Consider the following 22,097-nt stretch of genomic DNA (forward strand, 5'->3'; position numbering starts at 1 on the left):
TTTTCCCAATCCCCATTTGAAGAAAACATTTTAAAATAAAATATTTTATATTATAGGGTATCTTCTAGGATGATTATTGCTGAATTTAATAGTTATAGCTCCAGCACCAAAATTTTACATGGAAAAGTAAATTTTTCTTACAGCACTTTGGGTGATTTTCCAAGCAGGTAAAAAATAGGAGATTAACAGCACTGTGTAGAGCCATGTAAAATTCAAGAAAACACTGTGCAATTTCTTCCAGAGAAATATAGCAAAGCCTGTAATTCCTAGATGTGACACACTAAATGTGACAATATGAGGCTAATGCTAAGAATTTTAGCAATTAGAGCCACTACTGCAAACTATGCGGGGTCATTTGTGGGCTCAACTTCATTCAAAACAGACAAAACAAAACTTAAAAACATTTTTTGTAATTGAAATAAAGCTTCTCAGACTTGCATGCTACTGTAACAACCAACCACTGACTGATGGCAGAGGCCAGACATTAGGAGGGAGGGTTTCTTAGTCTTCTCTTTAGGACTACTGAAGTGAGACAAAGAAAAAAAAATTAAAAGCCTTACTTGCAAATTATTTTTTTAGCAAGACAGCCAATGCCTTCTCTTCTAGAAGGTTTGCTCATATAATGGGAAACTAATTACAATACATGCTCAAGGCATCACCTGGCACTGTCATTTTTGACAGAGTAATTTTTATTCTAAATCTGAGAGCCTTGCAATTTTAAAGTCTTTCAAAAAATTATGCTTTTCTTTGTAATGCAGAAATAAACTACCAAAGCAAGGGATGAAGCTCAGATGCTGTGGTAGGAAGCTACCAGAAGACTGGCTATGTTAACTAACATGTCACATAGAAAAATAAATTACTCACTATTTAAGCAGCTTAACAGGTTACAGGTCTGAAAAGCACATAATGCTAAAGCACTACAGCTCTAAACACCTACATGTCATTTCAAAAATATAAAAAAGGACAAACCTAAGCCCCAGACAACTGGCTATTTTCCAATTATTCTAGTAACTGAGCTACTAATCATGATTTTCAACCACTAAATTATGCTCTCCTAACATATTTTCAAGAAAATTGTAGCTTAGTGGGCTGTAATTCTTATATATAAACATATAACATGAACTAATATAGGAGCTAGGAAATTCTTAAAACTCATGATATTACGTAACAAGACTGTAAATTCATTAGCTATTCCTCTGGAGCTCTTAAGCTGGTCTGTTTTTCCTGCATATACAGCATCATGCCCAAGTTCATTTGGGCATTATTTGTATCTTGTCCAGCCTAAATGATTCTCTGATTCTATGTGATGCTGCTTTCAGTAAGCATTAATACTGGCAACAGACTTAAGAAGGTAGAAAAGCTGAGGTTAAAATTAAGTCACTTCATTGGAATTAAAGGAAGGAAGTAAAACATAGCTGAATTTGTGAACTTTACAGGTCTGACTTTACTGCTAGGGGTTTTATATTAGAATTGCCTTTGGCTGGAATTTAGGAACTTGTCTGGAAATTACCTCCTCTCCTCCTTTACACCCCCAATTTCACTGACAGAAAAATTTCCTATCTATATTAGCACCTACATCCACCCTTCAGTTCATCAGTGATCTCACATTTCTCTCCTAGAAAAGAGACAGTGTTATTAACAGTTTTGTCTCAGTACCTATATTCAGAAACAGGTTTGTATAAAGTTCAAAGCTTTGATTCCAACAGCAAAGAAGCCTTTAACACATCTCTAACATCCAAAAACTAACTGAAGTAGGCTTTTCTCTTTCCTAAATTTACAGGCTGTGAGAAAATTATCATTAACCCAGGTAGCATAAATAACAAATAAAATATAGTAAAAAATAACAGAAGAATAAATCACAGTGGTAGCTCAAGTTGGGATTGGGCTGAAATAACTATGCCAAAGGGAGCAGCTCTAATCTGAATCTCCAGGATGTTTATGAAGACTTCCAGGAAGCATGTCAGTTCCAGCAATTATATACTTGTGATGGGAACTAATAATAGGACAGTTCAGTATGCCAGAAACTAGACAAAATTCATTTTGTGAATCACTGAGCAGACAGTAACCTGCAAAACTAATTAAATTACGAAAATGGAGACAAAACCCACATATTTTACTGCCAAATCTCTTCATCCATTTTTGTGTTGAATATTTTTTTCAGACCTGTAGCTCAAAGAACTAACTGGAATTAATGCCAATTTTCAATAGATCAAAGATAAGTGAACTTTATTTTTCATTAATGAAGTAACCATCAGAAAAATATTGTGCCATCTGTAAATACTTTGTCATCATAATGTTCCTTGCTATATGTTTATGAAATCCTGAAAGTAAACAGGACATCAGCACCATCTTTTCAGCTTATACTGCTGTCAACAGAATGGACATCAACCCTATCTGTACATATTGCTATGAATATGAGAAGTGACAATAATAAAGACAAAAGCATCAAGAAATAATAACAAACAAATATGCAGAGAATAGACTAAAATTATGGCATAGAGCAAGTACAGGAAAGCAAGCGTGTGTTGAGAAAGGAAAGGTATTTTATTTCCTATCATAGTGCAGTATTCAGTGTTCAAAGCTGTATGTAGTTCTACTCCTTGCTGAGACATGCTCTTCCACAAACACAGCTCAGATGCTCAAGGTACAATCCGCACCACATATATCTTCCATTTATATCCCCAGAGAAATGCAAACAGTTCAATTCTACTATAAGGACTCACACAGATTTTTCATTGCTTCCTTCTAAAACTTGGGATAATAACACCAAATTTTAATCCTATACCTGCACTTTTGTAATGAGGGGACAAAATAAAAAAAAATAAAGTAGTGGCTCACAATGTTTGTACCCTTTTGGGATTTGGGGATTTTGTTATTTTGAAGAAAGTGTGAGACCTTGTTTCCCAGAATCACTGTAAGACTTTCCCTAACAGACCTCGTATTTCACACACTCAGCAGTCAAAAAAATTAACCCTAGAACTACTGGGGCAGGGGAGTGTGTGTGCATAACAAACAAACGAGTGAACAAAAAGAAATTTAGATTTTATTAAGAAAACTCTTCACTTCCTCTCCTGGCCAGGACGGGGTTAATTTTTGCAGCAGCCAGGAGGGGGCATGGCCAGGACCCCGAGATTATTCTATACCACCTCCCCATCCAGAAAAGGGGAAAGGGGGTCGCTTCTGGATCAAGGAGCATGATGGCACAGTCGGGTATTGCCGGGGTTTCTAAGCATTCCCATGTGAATTGCTCGCCTCTCTCGTACACTTTGTTATTGATACTGTTGCTCTTACTATTTGTTTTCTTATTTTATTACTGTTTGCAGTAAATTGTTCTTGTTTCAGCCCATGATCTTTACCTTTTGTACCTCCAATTCTCCTCTGCAGCCTGCTGCAGTGGGATGGAAAGGGAGTAGTGAGAGAGCAGTGTGTGATTTGGAGTGTTACAGTGAGAACACTAAATTGGGAAATACTATTCCTAAACCACAACACTTCCCAACAGCAATTCCAATAAATTAGCACTTTTGCATGAAAGATCTCCTAAGAAGAAGCCTAAGAAGGATCTCCTAAGAAGAATAACACTGACTTTCTGCTATTATTCTTTGGTCCAATATACAAAGATATCTGCTAGAAAAGCAAGATAAATAAATAAATCTTCCTGTACAACCTATTTGTAGTTCTGCTCTAGAAGGTAAACAGTGGGTGCATATATTTGTCAGTATCCCAGAAATTTTAACAGTAACTGGAAATTGTTAAAAAAAAAAAAAACGCCTTTCCAGGATGTGGAGCTGACAGGCAGCGGGGATATGACAGTACCACCCTGACTTCCATTACAAGTTAAAACCTTCAATTTCAGGTAGCTTTTAATAAAACTCTACATTTAATATTACATAGTAACACATACCAATTTTTAAGTCTTTCAAACTGTGTTGTCATCTGTTACTCATACAGAAAACTTTTGTTATTCCTTCCCCTTTTCCAAATTCAGATACTTTTAACAGTAATGGATCTCCTGAAATTAATCATGTTGTTTTCCTCAATAAAAGACATTTTTTTTGCTTGAAGACTGGATAGCACAATCAAGACCATAGAAAAAGCTTATCACCAGGTGAATAGTTGAGGAACTTTCAGTGGAGGAATATTCAGACTGAGTCACAAGGACTCAAGAACCATACAGAGGTGTATCATTAGAGTACAGAAAGCAAATATGAACCTACCAAGGTAAAGAATGAAATCAAATGTAGAATAGATAAAAATGAAAGAAAAATGGGAATGATAAATGAAAAACAAAGGCAGTTTTAAAACAGAATTATTTGAATTAATAAAATAGAAATCCATTTCATCTTCAAAATGTGTGAACATCAAGGAGGAACTGGCACTTTGCTATAACTATCATAAGGGGTTAGTTTAGCTAGAGCTACAAGCACACCTGCAGTCAAAAGTTAAGTAAATTTTACAGAAATAAAGAAGTCCAACTCTTCTGATTTTATAGAACTAGCTCTTAATAGTCGAGTCGTTCCTTTCATATGCTCAAAGAGATACTCCTAATGAAGTGTAAATTCAAAGCATGAGATGTTATTCACAAAGTAGAGGTGACACTCAGCCATAGGCTGCTCCAACAGCCCTGAGTCAAACACTGAATATCTAACAGAATTAATTCCATTACTTGTCATGCAAAGAACTTATAATAAATGCTTTATCAAGAGAACTCCTTACTGTGCATTACAAAGTTTCTGTGCCATTACAACTGTTTTTTTCCAGCACAGAGTTGGTGCTACCTCAAGAATAGATGCATTGTCTCACACACATAAAAAAAAACCACAATGCTGTCGAAGTCCTTAATTAAATGGAATAACTGAAACAGTGTGACAAACAAGGCAATTAGCAATTTTCAGGACAAAGCCTTCCCATCCCTTTACCTAGCCTACTGAAAGAACCTTAGACTACTCCCCAGGAGGTTCTGATAAACTCACTGTCAGAGCCAGCAGTTTTCCATAGGTGAGGTGGGCTGGGATGTGGTCGCTCTTGGATCGCAGTGACTCCACATACCAGTGCTCCGCTTCGGACAGCCGGCTCATTCTCATATAGGCTTCTCCTGCAGGGTCAAACAAATGCTAATGAGAATGCCACAAATTTCTCAAGGTTTCCATAATTTGTTTATCTCACAATTTTCTATGTTTTAAATGTGAAGAGACCTAGAAAAAGGCCAAGTGATTTGAACACCTGCAACCACACCCACGCGCAAAAAGCCTTGGAGAAACATGAGTGAGAAGATTAAGTTAAGGCCTTATTAGAGCTGAAATAGCATAGCTGAGATGAAAACTATTGCTGGAAAAGAATTGCCAGAGAGAGCACCACCTGCTAAGCTTTAGTCAAAAGCAAAGAGCAAAGTAACAGAAATCTTACCTCATCTACTTTAGAAAAGCTACTTCTTTTCCATCGCTCTACATTGCAAATCATGGAAAAGCAGGGAGAACATGGAAAATGTTTGCATTTAATCATAATAACTCAAGAATCAACAACTAGGGAAGTTTAAGAAAACAGTCCTGAAAGTATATTGATGGGAGGGGCAAGACATTAAAAAATATAATCTCTGAATGTAGCTATATTAGGTCATCTGCCACAACTTGTTTAAATTAAAATATAGCATCCATTAATTTAAAATTGCTAATCTTATGAAATCACATTCAAAATTACTGAAACTGGACATTTTTCAAGGTGAAATCCTTTACAATGAGAGGCTGAGGCAGGGAATGTTGAAGAACGATATAAGAACGGGATGTTATATGTTTTTTTATACCTTATATATTAGTGTTAGATAATTGTAGTCATGAAGTTTTTCTCAGAAAGAGTTTAGCACACACAGCAAGAAAGTCTCTTTCTTCAAGAAGCAAACAGATTTCTCAAAGTTTGGAAACAATCAATAAGAAACAAGTATGTAGTGTTGAAGAATAACAGCTTTCAGATTAACACTCTGCACTTACACAGCTCTTTCACGAGGACTCTGGATATAAATGTGCCCTTGCCTAGATCAATGACAGCCGGAAAATGCCAGTTGAAGTTTCAGGATTTCATCATCCCAGCAGCTGGTCCATTTCTAAAAAATGACTAAGTATCTTCCAAAAATTATGAAGTCACAGGTTATCAAATGCTACTATTGGAGGATCAAGAGACTACACCTGACCAAGTAAAGATTAGCTAAGGCTGTCTCCAGGTGAGTCACAGCCTCCAGTTCTGCATTATATGGAAATTAATAACTGTGAAGGTACCAGGGAGAACCAAAGTTATTTAATCAAGATTGAAGCCTACTACCACACCCCTAAAACTTGGAGAAAAAGATTCTCCAAAGAGGAAAAATAACTAACTCATAGCATGGAAGCTACTTTTATCTCTTGATCTTGAATATTTACAGAGGCTACGGAAGATTTTCTTCATAAAAGAAAACTGGACAAGGCCAAGTCAGATTGCTTTTATTCTGTCTTTGTCACCAGAGGAGAAGAATCCCAGGCAAAATATAGCACATCAGTTTGGAGTTTCAGGAGTTAGGGCATGGTGCATGCAAAATGACCAAACTTCAGACCACAGATAAAATGAGCATGATGTAGAGACAGAAGTCCCTAAGCCAAGGCTAAGGGAAACCAATATGATTGTTAAGAACAAACAGACTTTTTTCAAACAAGCCTGCTGAATTTAGAGGCTTGCATCCCTGTTTGGAAAAAAAGTCTACTTGTTCTAAATCAAAGATCTACATATCTTCCTAAATCAAAGATCTACATAGCATTTCGTACTCGTGCACTGTTCTGGATATCTGATAACAAATACAGAAACACTTAAGTAATTCTGCTGCTGTTTAAGGCCAAAAAGACAGAACAATTCCCTTCAAAAAAGCCCAGGCTACATTAAAAAAAAATCCAAACAGGCAAGAAACCCCAAAAGAACATGAACATCAAATTCAGTGATAGTAACATCACATGTGATCTCTTCACTATGTCAGCACTCATAAATAAGTGACACAACAATATACTTTATCTGCACAAAACAAAGTCATTAAGTGTTGAAAGGATGGAAGAAGCCAGAAGTCAAGCTATATGCTCCTCTCAACTCCTCTCCCTAGCTGCATGGTTTAATTGCATGCTTTTACTTGATTGCATACTATTTTTCCCACAGGTCCTTGCTTCATTAGCATAAAGTAAATGAGGAATCCATATTATCCTTTTCTTTTCTTCAAGTGGAAAATTCCACCCCAACCTGTTACAGCTTGGCAGAGTTTCAAGCAATTAACAAGCTGCTTTAAGAGTAAAGTAAGCAGCCATAAGTGATGGAGCTATTATCTGTGGGTTGTAAAGGCTGAATGCACTGCCAAATATCAAATAGATGCAAGGTTCTCATCTATTTTTCATGATGGATTCTGATATAAGACGAGACTAAAAACTTTGAAGTACTTGGAAATTCAATTTTTAATAGATTTTAAGAGCTCAACTACTTCACAAACTAAACTAAAACTTTGAGGACATTTCTGAGTGGGGGACCTAGAAACAAAGCTACAATATGTCAATCTAAATATCAAACTGTAAAGAAAGAAACTGCATTCCTCTGAACATCGCACATGAAAACTGGGAGGAGCTATTGACTTCCCTGAAGGCAGGGAGGCTCTGCAGAGAGACCTCAACAAACCAGAGAGATGGGCAATCACCAACCATATGAAGCTGACAAAAGGCAAATGCCAGATTCTTCACCTGGGATGAGGCAACCCTGGATGTGCAGACAGATCAGGGAATGAAAGGCTGGAAAGCAGTGCTGCATAAAGGGTCCTGGGCAATGACAAGCTGAACATGAGTCAGCAATGCCCTGGCCAGGAGGGCCAGCCCTGTCCTGGGGACAGCAGGCACAACATCACCAGCCAGGCAAGGGAGAGGATTGTCCTGCTCTGCTCTGCACTGGGTGGCCTCACCTCGAGTGATGGGGACAGTTTTGGAGGCTGTGATATAGGAATGATTTTAAATTATTAGAGAGTGCCCAACAGAGGACAATGAGGATGGTGAAAGGCCTTGAAGGGAAGCCATATAAGGAGTAGCTGAGGTCACCTGGGCTGTTCAGCCAGAAGAGACTGAGAGGAGACTTCATGGCAGCAGTTATGACTTCATTTGGAGGGCAAAAGGATGGGCAGGCACTGATCTCTTCTCTGTGGTGACCAGCGACAGGACCTGAGGGAATGGCCTAAAGTTGTGTTTAGGTTGGATATCAGGAAAAGGTTCTTCACCCAGAGGGTGGTTGGGCACTGGAACAGGCTCTCCAGGGAAGCAGTCACAGCACCAACCCTGACAGAGTTCCAGAAGAGTCTAAACAATACTCTCAGGCACATGGTGTGACTTTTGGGGATAGTGCTGTGCAGGGCCAGGACTTAGACTCAATGATCCTTATGGGTGTCTTCCAACTCAGCTGATTGTGTGATTTTGTGACTCTTTGCAGGTAATTCTTTATTGTTGTAGGTTGGGTTGGTTTAGTTAGGGATTTTAATAAATGTTAGTTAGTTGGTTCTCTGCACCCCTATTTCCCCCCACAATGGTTCGCTCCAAGTTACTTACTACAGGAGCTTTCCCCTGTCAATCTTGCAGCCACTCCTGGATTCTTCTTGAAAGTTCTGTTTCAATCAGCCCACCTTTGCATTCCTATTTGTCCCAGAACACTGTACCAACCTCTATTATGTTCCCATAGGTTGCTGTGATCCACGTCACTCCCCTGTTGTCTGCTCCTATTGGGTGAAGGGGATTTCCACCCCTGTCTGCCCACCCCCTATTTAACCCCATGCCTTCATTGTCCATTCGCCATTTTGTCCTCACGCCGTGCCTGGGAACAGCCATTCCAGCCACCGCAGCGGCCACACGGGAAATAAACGTTCTCAGCCACACAGGCAAGGTGTGCTTTCTATCGTCCTTTGCTTCCTCTCAGCGTAAGGCTACGAAAGCCGTGTACCCATGCCGGAGCACTTAGCCCTAGAGCTTCCGTGCACGCGGCAGCTTCGGTTTCACCAAAAGGCAGCGCCTAGCCGGGCGCCCCAGCTGCCCGAGACCGGAGAGAAGAACAAAGGCCGCACTCTACAGCTGAACATTTTTTTCTGAGGAACCTGTATCAAGAATTCCTATACTGTAAGTAATTAGAACATAGCTTGCTACAGAAGGAAGCACTGTTAGGGGGTCTGTTATAAATGCCATCTTCTAAATGAAGAAAACAAGGAGTTGAAAATTGACAACATCTACCACCACTAGAATAGAATGGAATTCTATGGTCTACCAGAATTATGGATCATTCTTTTCTCTACCAGAATAGAGTCAAGCAACAGGTAACTGAACCATTAGTTCAATCAAGTAAATTTATGCATTAGGCTGATGCAATTTAATAATAGATATGCCACCTTGAGATAATTTTCCATCAGAATGTCAGAGAAAACATGTATGGATTGATTGCTGTAATTCAGGATGCATTTGTGTGTCTGAGATTAAAATAAGAAAAATAATGCTATTTACAATCATGCATTCTTATAAACTTGGAATACAAATTATTTAGGCATTAGAAAGATAACAAGAGTTTCCATTGGCAGAAAATATGCAAATAAACATGTAAGCAGATTTCTATATTTACTTTAACAATTACTTTAGCAAAATCTTTCAAATCTCATGCTAAAAGTCTGAAAGATCACACACAGACACTTTATTAATAAAACTTGTCAGATCTGTAAGTTCAACAGAGGTAACAATGACAGAGAAAGAAATTCATGGCATTGAAAACCTTCAGCTTTAAATGGTCAGTTATTTCCAGTCCCTAATCTGTATAAACACACAGATATGTGCAGCACTGCCCCGCACAATGAGTGGTGGTAATGAATTCAATAGATGACTGGAGTAAAATGGGACCAATCAGTATTTCAAAACTGTTTCCAGCTTCACAGGGGTTAGTTCAGTTAGTTTTATGAACCCATTTCTTGTCTTATTCTATTAGAAAGATAATATATAATTAAACTGTAATTCTCATTTACTAATGTAATGCAAGAAAAACATTAATATGCAACTAAAACACCATTTAAAGTAGTGCATACTAAGTTCATTAACATTTCTATTAATACTTCCAAAGAAATCAGAAATAGGATACCTTTTAGCTAGATTTATACCACCAAAATTAAAATCCCTATACTCAAGTGGATTTTATTTGCCACAGACTAGTTGCAAAACTACCATTCATCAACAGTATTTTCCCATATTTCCTCAGAATCTTTGGAATTTAAAAATAATCTTTCAAAATAAAATTAAACAAAATCCAACAAAAATAATAAAAACTTACCCACTAAAATCATGCCAGGATATTAATTACAATTAAATATAGTTGATTAACAAAGCCTTAACAATCATTAACATATAACTAATAACTAGAACCCCATAACAATCTTAATAAACATTAAATATTTCTATTAAATAATAATGCTAATAAAATATTAGGTTGCTAGCAGCCATTTTCCCTAAAGGCTAATATTTTACTGGATAATAAAGTGTAATGTGTTTGTAAGAAAAATAAATTTACAAAAAGGACACAAGATTTTCTAATACATACCACATATTGTTAAAAAGCAAAATTAATTAGCATTTACATGAATGTATGTTACATGGTTCTAGCTTAATATCTCATCTGTTGATTTCATGATTTTTCTGTTTCAGATGCAATTAGTCATACCAAGCAAAGGCCATATCCTGGCAGGGAGCATGCCAGACTTTCTAATCAGAAAGTACCATAGAACTGTGGATGTAAAAGCACTGTATCTCCACAGGTGTAAGGTACCCATACTTTCAGATTAAGCAGATATATCCCTCCACTGGTCGTCCTTTTAGGACCCGAAAAGAGATTGCTGAAAAGACAACTGAAAAATTATCTCCATAAAGGAAACAATGTAGGGTAAATCTGCCTTGCATCATCCTTGTATATGCTAATTATCTGCCCTTCCAATTTCAGGGTAGTAAAACTGTAATATAGAAAACATAAAGTTTGACATGGAGAAGACAACTCATGTCAAAACACAAAGGAAGATGGAGATGCCCTTTGAAAATAAAAATCTCTAATATATACATTCCATAAGGATTTAAATTTAACTTTTCCATCATTTCTTTTAATTGGGAGTATAAACAATTAGAAAATGATGGAGATGTCCCTGTGTGTCACAATACCACAAAGAGTTTGCGTCTTTGATAATACAACCGTGCAGCTTTCTTGTGCAACTCAAGGCTGTAGATGTGCTTACCATAAAAATGCACCTCTCTAGTTATACGACTTCCCTCTTTCTTCCCTTTGGTACCAGTGCATAAAATAACAAAATAAATCTGGAAGCACACTTTGATGCCATACTATACTGATGTATAAGACATACTGCAATAAATTAACAGTTTTGGTTATAAGTATGCAGTGCATGCACATCTTCCCTGAAACAGCTGAAGCATGTGAACATAGTGAGCATCAAGTTCTGCATAGACCAAGCATATTGTGGGTTAGTTTTTTTTTTTTCCTTTTACAGAATAATCTCCTTGAAAATTTCAAGGAATGTATTTTATCAGGGTTTTTGATAGATGGGAGTCAATCCACATTTACTTTGTCTGAACAAATTCTTATAGGCCTCAATTAGCTGAAGCAAAGCCTTATCTGATTTAATTAGACCATTAAGCTACTTTGAAGGAAAATACCTAACATAGAAAACAGATATAAATTAAGGACAAAATAAGATCAGTTGCAGCATGGAACAGCCTGGACATTGCACAGCTGTTTCCTGCTGTACAAAGGCTTCCAGTGAAAGAAGTATACTGACAAAAATAGAGGCATGGAGCTCACACAAGATAGGTAATTTCATTTTCATGCCAGTGTAGGTTTCTTTAAAACTCTATTAATAGAAGCACTTTCCATTAGAATCATGCCTAACTGGGATCCCTGTAGTCCATTTTCAGTATTGGACTATATTTTTGGTCTGCAAACATTATGATTATACTTACTTTCATATAAAACCCTGCCTGTTTAAAATAAAATTGCATTTCATCCTTAGAATCAGCTTTTTCAGACTATTACCTAAGAAAATTCAAGCATTTCACATTAAAATACATATCAATAGTCCAAAGAGCTAAAACTAAGAAAATCTAGGAATGGGGGGGGGGGGGGGGGGGAACAAACATGCTCTCAAACATTGAATCAATTATCATCTCCAGCAATCCATTGCTGTAACCTTCATACCCAGCTTGACTCCCTCAAAGCAAAGTCAAAAAAAACAGGAAACACTGTAATCAGATTTAAGATTCATACTTAGAATCATAGAATCACATCAACTAGATCATTGCACCAATGTGTAATGTCACAAAAGTGTCATGTCCAGTCACTTCTTGAACTCTTCCAAGGATGGTGATTCCACCACTTCCCTGGGTAGCCCATTCCAGTTCTTGACAACCTTTTCAGCGAATAAATTCTTCCTGATATCCAGGCTCCCCTGGTACAGCTTGTTCTTGTTTCCTCTTGTTGTATTGCTGGTTTCCCGGCAGTAGAGACAGACTCCCCAGCTGGCTATTTGCAGGTAGCTGAAGAAAGAAATAAGGTCTCTCCTGACTCTTCTCCAGGCTAAATATGCCCAGCTCCCTCAGCTGTTTCTTGTAGGACTTGTGCTCCAGGTCCTTCATCAGCTCCATTGCCCTTCCCTGGGTATTCTCCTCAGTGTCTTCCTTCTAGTGATGGGCCCAGAACTGGACAGAGGATTCAAGGTGTGGACTCATCAGTCCACAGTCCACAGCAGAGAACAGAGAGTCAATAATCTCCCTGGTCTGGCTGGCCACACTATTTCTGATACAAGCCAGTATGCCTGGGCACACAGTGGCTCATGTTCAGCTGTTGGTGACCAACACCCCCAGGTCCCTTTTCTCGGGGCTGCTTTCCTTTCCACTCTACCCCCGCCTGTGGTTGTTGTGACCCAAGTACAGGACCCAGCAATTCACCTTAGTGAATCTCATACAATTGGCCTTGAGCTATCATCAATCCAGTCAGTTCAGGTCCCTCTGCAGAGCCTTACTGCTCTGCAGCAGATCAATACTCCTAACCCAACTTCATGTCATCTGTGAACTTACTGAGGGTACACTCAATCCCCTCATCTGGATCATCAGTAAAGATATTAAACAGGGCTGGCCCTAATACTGAGCCCTGTGGAACATCACCAGGGACTGGCTGCCAGCTGGATGCAGCACGTAGCTACTTAGCTTTGGACACCAGATATAAACTACCACAGTCTGCAAAGTCTCAAAGGGGGAAGGGCTAAAGTATCAGAATGAGGGTGGGAAGGGGGAGAGAAGGAAGCCCAGAATTTTATTCCCATTATTATTGGAGAGGACACCATTCTTATTTCAATGGAACATGTAATAAAATGTACATATGGAAGAAAAAAAATCTAGTTTTAAAAGAAAAAAAAAAGACTTGTAATGTACACTTAGTAAGAAATTACTAGTAAAACTTCATGAGATGCATAGGAAGCACACTGACTAAAGCTTAGGTAAGTGCAGGTACCATACTCTGCATAAGTTATGATGTGAGGTATGCATTTCACAGCTTTATCATATCTGGATCTTATAAATTAAGTGTTGCACAGTAAAACTACACCAAAGGGTTTCCTGGAGTTCTAAACACTATTTCAAAATAATTCAATAAGAAAGTAACTAATGGGAGCAAGGGGTAAATGGGACAGGAGCCTTAACAATATTAACAGGTTTGTAGAAACAGCCACGTCCACCCAAAAGCATAATCAAGTAAAGTGGTAGCTATGTTATAATCATCAACACAGAAAGTCTCTCTGCATGCTAAGCCTTTGTACTTATGATACAAACCTCTGCACCAGATGTAAAATCTGGCTCCTCTTTTCTGGACTGCACATTTGTGTATAATTTGTTTTCTGTCCATGTGCAATCCAGCAAATTCACAAGGAGAAATTTAAACTTTATTTAAATTTCAATTCATGAACTGCATTTACTCCTGCAACGTTAGCTTTTTTGTGACGTGCATTTCTCATAAAAAATATTTGTAAGGCTTTGCCTGAAGTGCATTTGAAAATAGACATTCAGATGCTAGTTAGCAAGGGCAGATGAAGTGCCATCAAGATATTTGTCTTTATGACAGTATCTTGCCCATCTAAACCTAAACAATGCCACCCCACCATCTTTCTTGTTACTGTTTGGTATTAAAATAAAGCCTCCGTGGTCCACTTCACACCACTTAACTGTCAGGAGTATGAATTTCTGTAGCAGGTGGGCTAGTGTGGTTTTAAAAGCAATGTAATACAATCAACTGTACAATATCAGATTTCGAGAAATGCAAAAGACATCTAGAGCAGAGGCTGATCCTTAAGCAATCCTAATATTGGCATTAAAGTGCTCAAGATCCCACAGGGACTTTGACCTCAGGCTTTAATTGAAAGTTTAAACAAAATATATTACCTATTTAATACAGCTGAGCTGGACTCTGGCCTTTGTAGTGCAAGTTGCCATGCCAAGCAAATTAATCTGTGTAACCTTAGCATGTACTTTTTAATTTACATCAAAGCAGTATGGTATACAGAAAATAAATACCAAGCCAACCTTATATACAGCTTGTTGAAGAATTATTTTGATTCTAGTTTTAACGTTTCAATTTTTAGTTGTTTTGGGTTCTCCTAAGGAAAAAAAAATGAAAAGGTTTTGTTTCTTGATACAAAGCCAGAGAAACATATGGTTTCCTTAGCTGAGTTGTTGCACACCTGGCCAAATAAATCACAACAACAGGAGACCAAAATCTTCCCTGCAACTTTTTCATATGCACAAACTTAGAACATCTGATGCTGGTATTACAGCCCTGTCTTTTGTACCATGAAAAAAATGCAAAGTCAAATGGATGCCTGCTTCTTGAGCCCCAATACTTCTTTTTCCCATTAAGAGGCAAGTTACAGAGTGTTTTAAAAGAATGAGAGTCTGTCAGGCAGACTGACACACCAGAGGAATGAGTCACTGGGCCTGTCAGAGCAAAAGGCCAATAGAAGCAAGCACAGGAAAAGAAGAGTAACACAAACAGGGAAAGCAGGTGGTGTAAAGGCTTAGCACTGCTGGAGTGTTAATGCTACTGCACTCAGAGTGCTGGAGTTCAAACCTGATTCAGTTTAAACAGTTCATCTCCTGTTTATTCTTTTTCAAGTAGGTCATGTACATCATACAGGAGAAAAAAAACCTTCCGAAAAATCTTCAATTACATGAATGAGTACTTATTAAAAATTAGAGGAAGTACTGTTTTCTTATATGACATGCCAATATGTAGCAATATGTGTGCCACTCAACCAAGCAAAGAGATTGCCAGAGACTGGGAATAGTCATCACAGTAACAACCACAGCAGATAATCATCAAACTGTGACTATTCTTGGATTTCATGATAAACTGTGAAGACTTTTTCTACATGTAAGGAGATGGGGAAGAAAACTTCCTTCTGCTACTTCCCCAGTTTCTCCCCCTTCCTCCCCAGCAATGAGCATACAAGAAGTGGGAACAGCTCAGTCAGGTTTATGCAGTTTCAAGTGCACAAGACAGGACTGGCCTATTTCAGTTCTTCTAGTCTCCCTTTTAAAGGCAAAAAGTGGGCAGACAAGTTTATGTAATGCTGTTTATCAAAGAAAGTGTTCTAGCGAACGTGTTTATAATTTTGTCTTAAACATCGAAACAGAAATAAACACTCCAGGCAGTGCTCTGATACTCAGTGACACCATATGAGCTGCAAAGCAGATGCACTCCTGATAATGGATGTGGTTGCCTTGTTCTGTCACACACAAAGCAAAGAGATGACTGAAAAGGTATTTAGGATTTATCTCACCCAAATCAAGCTAATAAGTCTAAGTCAGTCATCTCAGCTCTTTCTAGAGGAGAATTATGCTTGCAAGGATTATGTGTATATTCTTAAATAGATGTCTAAGTCAGAAGGACTTCATTGCTCCCCAGAGGTACAGTTTTCTTTCCACACTATAAAGAAGCATAGCTACCTAGCTCTGTCTGGTCATCTCAGGTAGGAGAGACTAAATGCATCCATGTAGGCTTATGCAGACACATCCAGGACAGCTTTAAACAAATCAGTCTGAGTCCTGTTAATATAGCTATTCAAGACACTACCCAACTTTTGGATTGCCTTTGCAGCATAACCTACAAGCAACACTTCAGCAATCACTGTGAAGCAAGTTGTGTCTTCCCTGCAAAAGCTGCCATCGCAAAAGCAATCAAAATACAAATATAAGCTATGTTAATGGTAAGTTGAAATTCTCAGAGCTCCACAAGGAGCTAAGATACACTCAGTTGACCACGTCTTGTTGTGCCATCAGAACATCCATGAAGTGCTGGCAGCAGCTTAAAGAAAGCAGAAGCCAGAGTATGGGCTAGGGAGATATGGGAGGAAGTACAACAGGAGCCAAGCCTGGGCAAAGGACTGAACTAGTATTTGTGTTTTTGTGAGTTAAAAAATGCAAACCCCAGGAACAGAGTGAACGTGGACATCACTGTGCTTACAAAGGAAATTGAGAAAGGCCTCTTGAACCTAAAAAAGCAACCAAAAAAAAAAAAAGGAAAATTCTGGAGAAACTTAGAGGTCATAGTAGTTTTAAAGGTAGAATCTATTCATTGGAAAAGAAAAAGGGTAGCACAAACCTGTTTTGCAATGGGACAAGCATTCCATGCTAGAAACAGCACTGGTTTATGTTTTCCAATTTTGTATTCTGAGGAATATTTTTAGCAGAATTATGAAAAACGTATCTACACAAATTTCAGAGAATTTGCTGAAGCACTGTAGTATTTCAGCAGTCACTATAGGACCAAAAGTAATCAGAAGTTTAATTCACACAAAGGTGACTGTTGATACCAACACCAAATTGATCAGCAAACACTGATAAATAAAACTGATAAAACAATAATTTCATTAAGACTGACAATGAACAAAAGTATAAGTAATAATCAATTTGTGCCATTTATGGATTTTAGCCATTGGCACCAATTTGCCAAAGTTTAGTGCTCAGGGAGAAGTAACTCTCCACTGCACTGCACTTAGTATGAACTGCTAAGAAAGTGTTTAGGCTGACATTAGATACTTTGTCACTGTGTCAAGAGAACTAATAAATCTAACATTTACATTTTTCAAACATACAACATCAGTTACAGCTACAATTTTACTTTTTTCTGTGCCCTAGTAATTGTAAGATACTAATCAAAGATGCCTTTCCTGAATAAGTAGTCAACAACTGTGTAAAAGCATTTGGTACCAACTAATACATTCCCTTGTATGCGAGGCATTGATGGGGAGAACCACACAAAACCCCACACAACCCTTCCTGTTGATCCTAATTGTTTACACAGATACTTTTAATTGCTCCACTTTGAACTACTTTAAAGTAAAGGTTCTTACATTGTTTCCTATCCCAAACAAGAGAGTACTGGGCCAAACACTGAGGGTGCTCAGCAGAAACACATGAGCTTTGAGTAAGGATTCCACTTACAAGCATCTCTAGAACAATAAGAACCAGCCCTCCTGTTTTCAGATCTGAGTACTATAAGTAATAATGCATTTTATCGTCTTTCTTTTATCTGTTTAATGTATCCCATATAAAATGTGATGAAGAATATGAAGAACTGAAATTAAACAAGAAACACCTCACAGATAAATTGTTAGGTTTTTGCAGTACTCAAAAGACTCCTAAAATTTTGAAGGACAGATGTTGTAGTGTACAGCTATGCAAATGGAGCAAAAAGGCTTTGTGAATTTGAAATGGGAGTTTCTGTTTCCTAAACCTAAAGCTGGAGTTTCTATTCTGTATTTTTATGTGTATTCATCCTTCCCCCTGAAGCTATTCCCATTGGATTTTACCTATAATGTATTCATACTGGGCACTGTTCTATTGGTTTCACCTTATCTCTTATTTTCCCCTATAAAACCTGTGACTCGACCCCAGACCATTGTCACTTGTATGTGCGGCGTTCGAGCAAATACAACCTACTTTGAACTGCACAACAAGTGTCCAATCTCTTGAGTCTCTTTATCCTGGTCATGATCGCGCTCTCTAAATAGCTCTGCCTGTATCAAACGAACCCACAAAGGTGTTTGTTGCTTCTCTCCTGCTGCTCCTGGAAGCGCCTGGCCAGCGCCCCGGGGAAGAGGAGCCGGGCGAAAACAAGGAAGTCGGAGAGAAAAGAAGCAACAGACAGATAGCTGGTCCTGGAAGAAAAATAAGAATTCTCTCATTGTAGGTGTCTAAACTAAAGTATATATCAGCTGGTAATAAGTTTTTGGCACAACCTAAAAAAAAAGTACAACTATTGCTCTCGGTCTGTTTGAACACCTTGTTGGTTTACAAGACATTTCAAAATCTAACACCCATAAACACATGGGCACATAGGGCCCCCAAAGTAGTGTGTGAGAGATTCTGGAGACCAAGAAAAACACTAATACATGCATTCTAAATGTAGAACTGCTACACTGACACTCCTAAAGGCATCCAGTGTCTAATAGTCTCATCATTTACTGTACCTTATCCAGCATTGCAGTTGCTGGCAATTTAAGTACTGAACCTAGTTTGGCTTGTACTGAAAGTAACTATTTTTGGGTTTTATTAGGTCATTAATTTTAGCATCAGTTGCCTGGATAAGATCTTTTGTTTCACCCTAACTCCTCAAATATCATTCTGAAGCACTAACAATGCACTTACCCATCATGTTATATAGGCTCTGTGGTGCAAACTGCCTCGGCATTTTCTGTATTGCTTCTTTGTAAACCGTAAGGGCCTCCTGCAAAGAAACACACAGATGGGAAAACACCAACTTAAAAAGCATCCTTTCACATATAAAGTAAAACCAAATTATCTTCCTTCCCCAAATGAAAGGTGCAGGGATAGAGAAAACACATTGACATCAAAAATGCCACAGAAAGTACAAAATTTTTCCTTTTTTTACCTGAATTTTACCAAATTTAGTGAAGCTTATAGACAAGAAATCAAATTAGTTCAAATATTGCAACTTTTTTCCAGGCAAAAGTAACAAAGACATTTTTTTATACTTCTTAATGACTGATGAGTTTATAAACATAAAATTCAGTAGGCTGTGAAAGAATACAGAGTATTTTTGATCTGCAGAAAAAGGACATTCTGATGATTAACTATGCTAAGTGACCTAAAAATAAAGAAATAATTGTCTACTGTCAAATAATAATAAAGCATAATCCTTACAACTGAACCCTGCTCTATAGAAAGGATGAGATGCACTATGAAGTTAAGAAACCCAAAACTGGAATCCCTTTGCAAATATGCTGTGCCTTGAATTACCATTCATTCCCCACTTTGGATGCTTGCTGGTCAGTCTGTTAGCTCTGCATCAAGCAGTCACATCTTACAAAGGCTGCAGTGACAGCCAGGATGAAATCTGAAGTTTTATATTCCTAAAAGCTCTTGTATCTTGCAGGTATTGAGCTCCAAATCTACACTCTATTGGCTGTGCAGACAACATGCTGTTGTTCTCTTCTCTGTATATATGCATTAGATGTCTGTATTTTAACCAATTAGTAACTCCATCTGACAGAGCTGGATGCAGCAGACAGATGACAGGGAATCTGTCTAGCTTCTGCATGCCTGATCTTAAACAGCTGACATAACTGTCACAGTCAGGAACACTTTACATGGATCAAAACCACTCACAACTCCTGTTCTGAAGTATGCCTGACAATGCAAAGAGAGAATTAATTTCTTTCAAATACTGCTAAAAGTCAAACCTCATGTGAATGTCCAGTTTCAGTTAAGTTCATCAGGGAAAATGGAGAGGAATCACAACAGTCACAGTTGCATGTGTAAATGAGATGGGATGGCTTAAGGTGCAGTTTATTGTTACATTAAAAATATCCAACCCACTTTAGCACTGAGGTCAAGTTATCTGAAAATAACACAGAGTGGGATGTTTTTAATCACTGAAGTTTTAAATTATTTCAACAGGGTCTTATTTTTAGAGACTTAAATGCAAGCATAATTGCACTTTTCCAGCTAAAGATGGACTTACTGTGTTTTGAATTATAATGCCTCTACACTTTATGTCGACTGGCCTTTAATCAGGTTTAATCAGGCTTTATCCTTGCATACCAGCTATAGGTACAAAGCCAAAACCAATGAATTAACACATATCAGATGTGACCACTGCTAATGTTGACACGATGCTAATTAATAGCATTACACCAGTGGCTGTAGAGAACAAATACTCTCTGTAGAGAATGCTAATCTAGATCTGGCGAAATTCAATCAGTTTATGTATGTGATATATTTTGAAAGTCTGGGTGGAAGCAGTATGTATTATTTGTATTTGAAAGTTTTATAAATATATTATATACAAATCTGGAGTCTTACCTCATAGTGTCCTTGTTCATGAAAAAGTTTTCCTAAGTTATAAAGACAGCTGGTAACAGAGCTTTTGTGAGCATGAGGATCCTTCAGATTTTCATCAGGGATCTCTGAACACTTCACAAAAGTCCTCCTGGCTTCCTCTGTCTTCCCTTGGTTCATCAGGATGATACCAGTATTTAAATAGGCAGCTGTGAAGAGGGAAAAAATGCTCTATTTGAATGGAGCATTATCTACTGCTTCAATTCTAAGTAGTATCTATCGGGTAGAGAGCCTGTGGTTATCTAATTTGGTTTTTGATTAACACAAATCACTCATTGGTGTGAGTGTGAACATGTAACATAAGTGAATATATAAAAGGTAGAAGCTCAGAGACAAGGAAATAAGAAGGTGACTATAAAGTAAGGAGGGAAGGAATCACTGGTTAGACAGAGTGTTCCATTTTGTTCCTCTTTTTAGGACTGTATAAAGCATATAGCACCACTGTTTGAAGTGTTACCAGAATTACACATATACATAAGAATATATATACATACAGAGAAGATTAATACTGAAGGTACAAAAGTCTCAGCTATCTCAAATACCACCACTTAATTTTGGAACCTGTTTTGGAACCTGGCAACACCCAAATGATTATTCTCCATATTCCCCAGGCAAGAAAGAAAAAAATATTTGCATTATTCACTTACATAAATATCAGGGACTGGCTGTAAGAGACAGAAAACAGGAGCCTGAAAATTTGGGCAGTAGTATCTCTGACTCAACACCCCAGTTCAGAAGCATTTTAAGTTCTAGTTGTGCGGCTGAGTGTTAATATATCATCTGCTTCTTACTTGTACCACATTAAATATAGTCATTTACTAATAAACACTTGCTGTCTAGGGCACAATTTCACATTTTGCTTTCTGACTTAAAAGTTTCTGGAAAAAAAAGGAAGTATTATTAAAGAGTAGGAAAATTTTCTATGAAAACTATAGTCAATATTATACAAGCTTGTGGAGTCAAAATACTTACAAGCTAGTGTGGGTCTGCTACCAATTGCCAGTTTATAGTAATGCAATGCCTCTGAAAACCTGCTGTTTTCCTGAAGTAGTAATCCTCTGCATAAGGGGAAAAAAAAAGGAAAAAAAAAAAAAGAAAAGAGAGAGTGAGGTGTGAGGTTACTACAAAGAGTAACTTGAAAACAAATACTGAAAACAATACTTGGGTAACAAAGTAAAATATACTTACTGGTATTTCAGAGACACAAGCACTCACTAACAGTTCAGTGTGAGAATTATTCCATGTATAAAGGTGAATTCATAGACATCAGGTGCATCCATATGGCTTTAACAAAGCAGACGTTAAACAGAATAGTTTTGGCTTTCTTGAAAACCAGGAGATTCATTTACTCACTTGAGAAAATGTTAGTCTGCAAGACTTTTTAAAGTGGATAGAATATGATGGAGATATTTGTAAGTCATTAATTATTAGCCAGGCATTTTGTCTTGACCTGAAATAAACAGGTCTTTTTCAAATGCATGATAAAGTTAAGCACCCAGCCCATCATGTGCTATGTTAAGGATTCCCCTTGTTGAGCAATTTCACTGGATTATTCACTGTACAGCTAAGCACCTGCAACAGTTCTGGTTTTTCCTGTATTTATTATACTCTGAATAAATTTACTGAAGA

At 37.7% G+C, this 22,097-nt stretch overlaps 1 protein-coding gene across 5 annotated transcripts in view; it reads right to left on the reverse strand.

Moving 5' to 3' along the window:
- The window catches only part of TMTC2 (transmembrane O-mannosyltransferase targeting cadherins 2), a 243,499-nt gene that overhangs the window by 52,504 nt on the left and 168,898 nt on the right, over positions 1–22,097 (reverse strand). For 4 of the 5 annotated variants that reach the window (XM_053977222.1, XM_053977225.1, XM_053977227.1 and 1 more), the window contains 4 exons: positions 21,441–21,526; positions 20,433–20,617; positions 18,756–18,834; positions 4,971–5,092 (listed from right to left, as the gene is read on the reverse strand). In XM_053977222.1, coding sequence (XP_053833197.1) covers positions 4,971–5,092; positions 18,756–18,834; positions 20,433–20,617; positions 21,441–21,526 — 472 coding nt within the window. Of the gene's footprint in view, positions 1–4,970; positions 5,093–12,527; positions 12,594–18,755; positions 18,835–20,432; positions 20,618–21,440; positions 21,527–22,097 lie in introns of those variants that run through there. The other variant, XM_053977224.1, reaches the window with a different exon arrangement.

This window comes from Vidua macroura, chromosome 5, assembly GCF_024509145.1.
Source record: "Vidua macroura isolate BioBank_ID:100142 chromosome 5, ASM2450914v1, whole genome shotgun sequence".
In the NCBI taxonomy this organism is placed as follows: domain Eukaryota; kingdom Metazoa; phylum Chordata; class Aves; order Passeriformes; family Viduidae; genus Vidua; species Vidua macroura.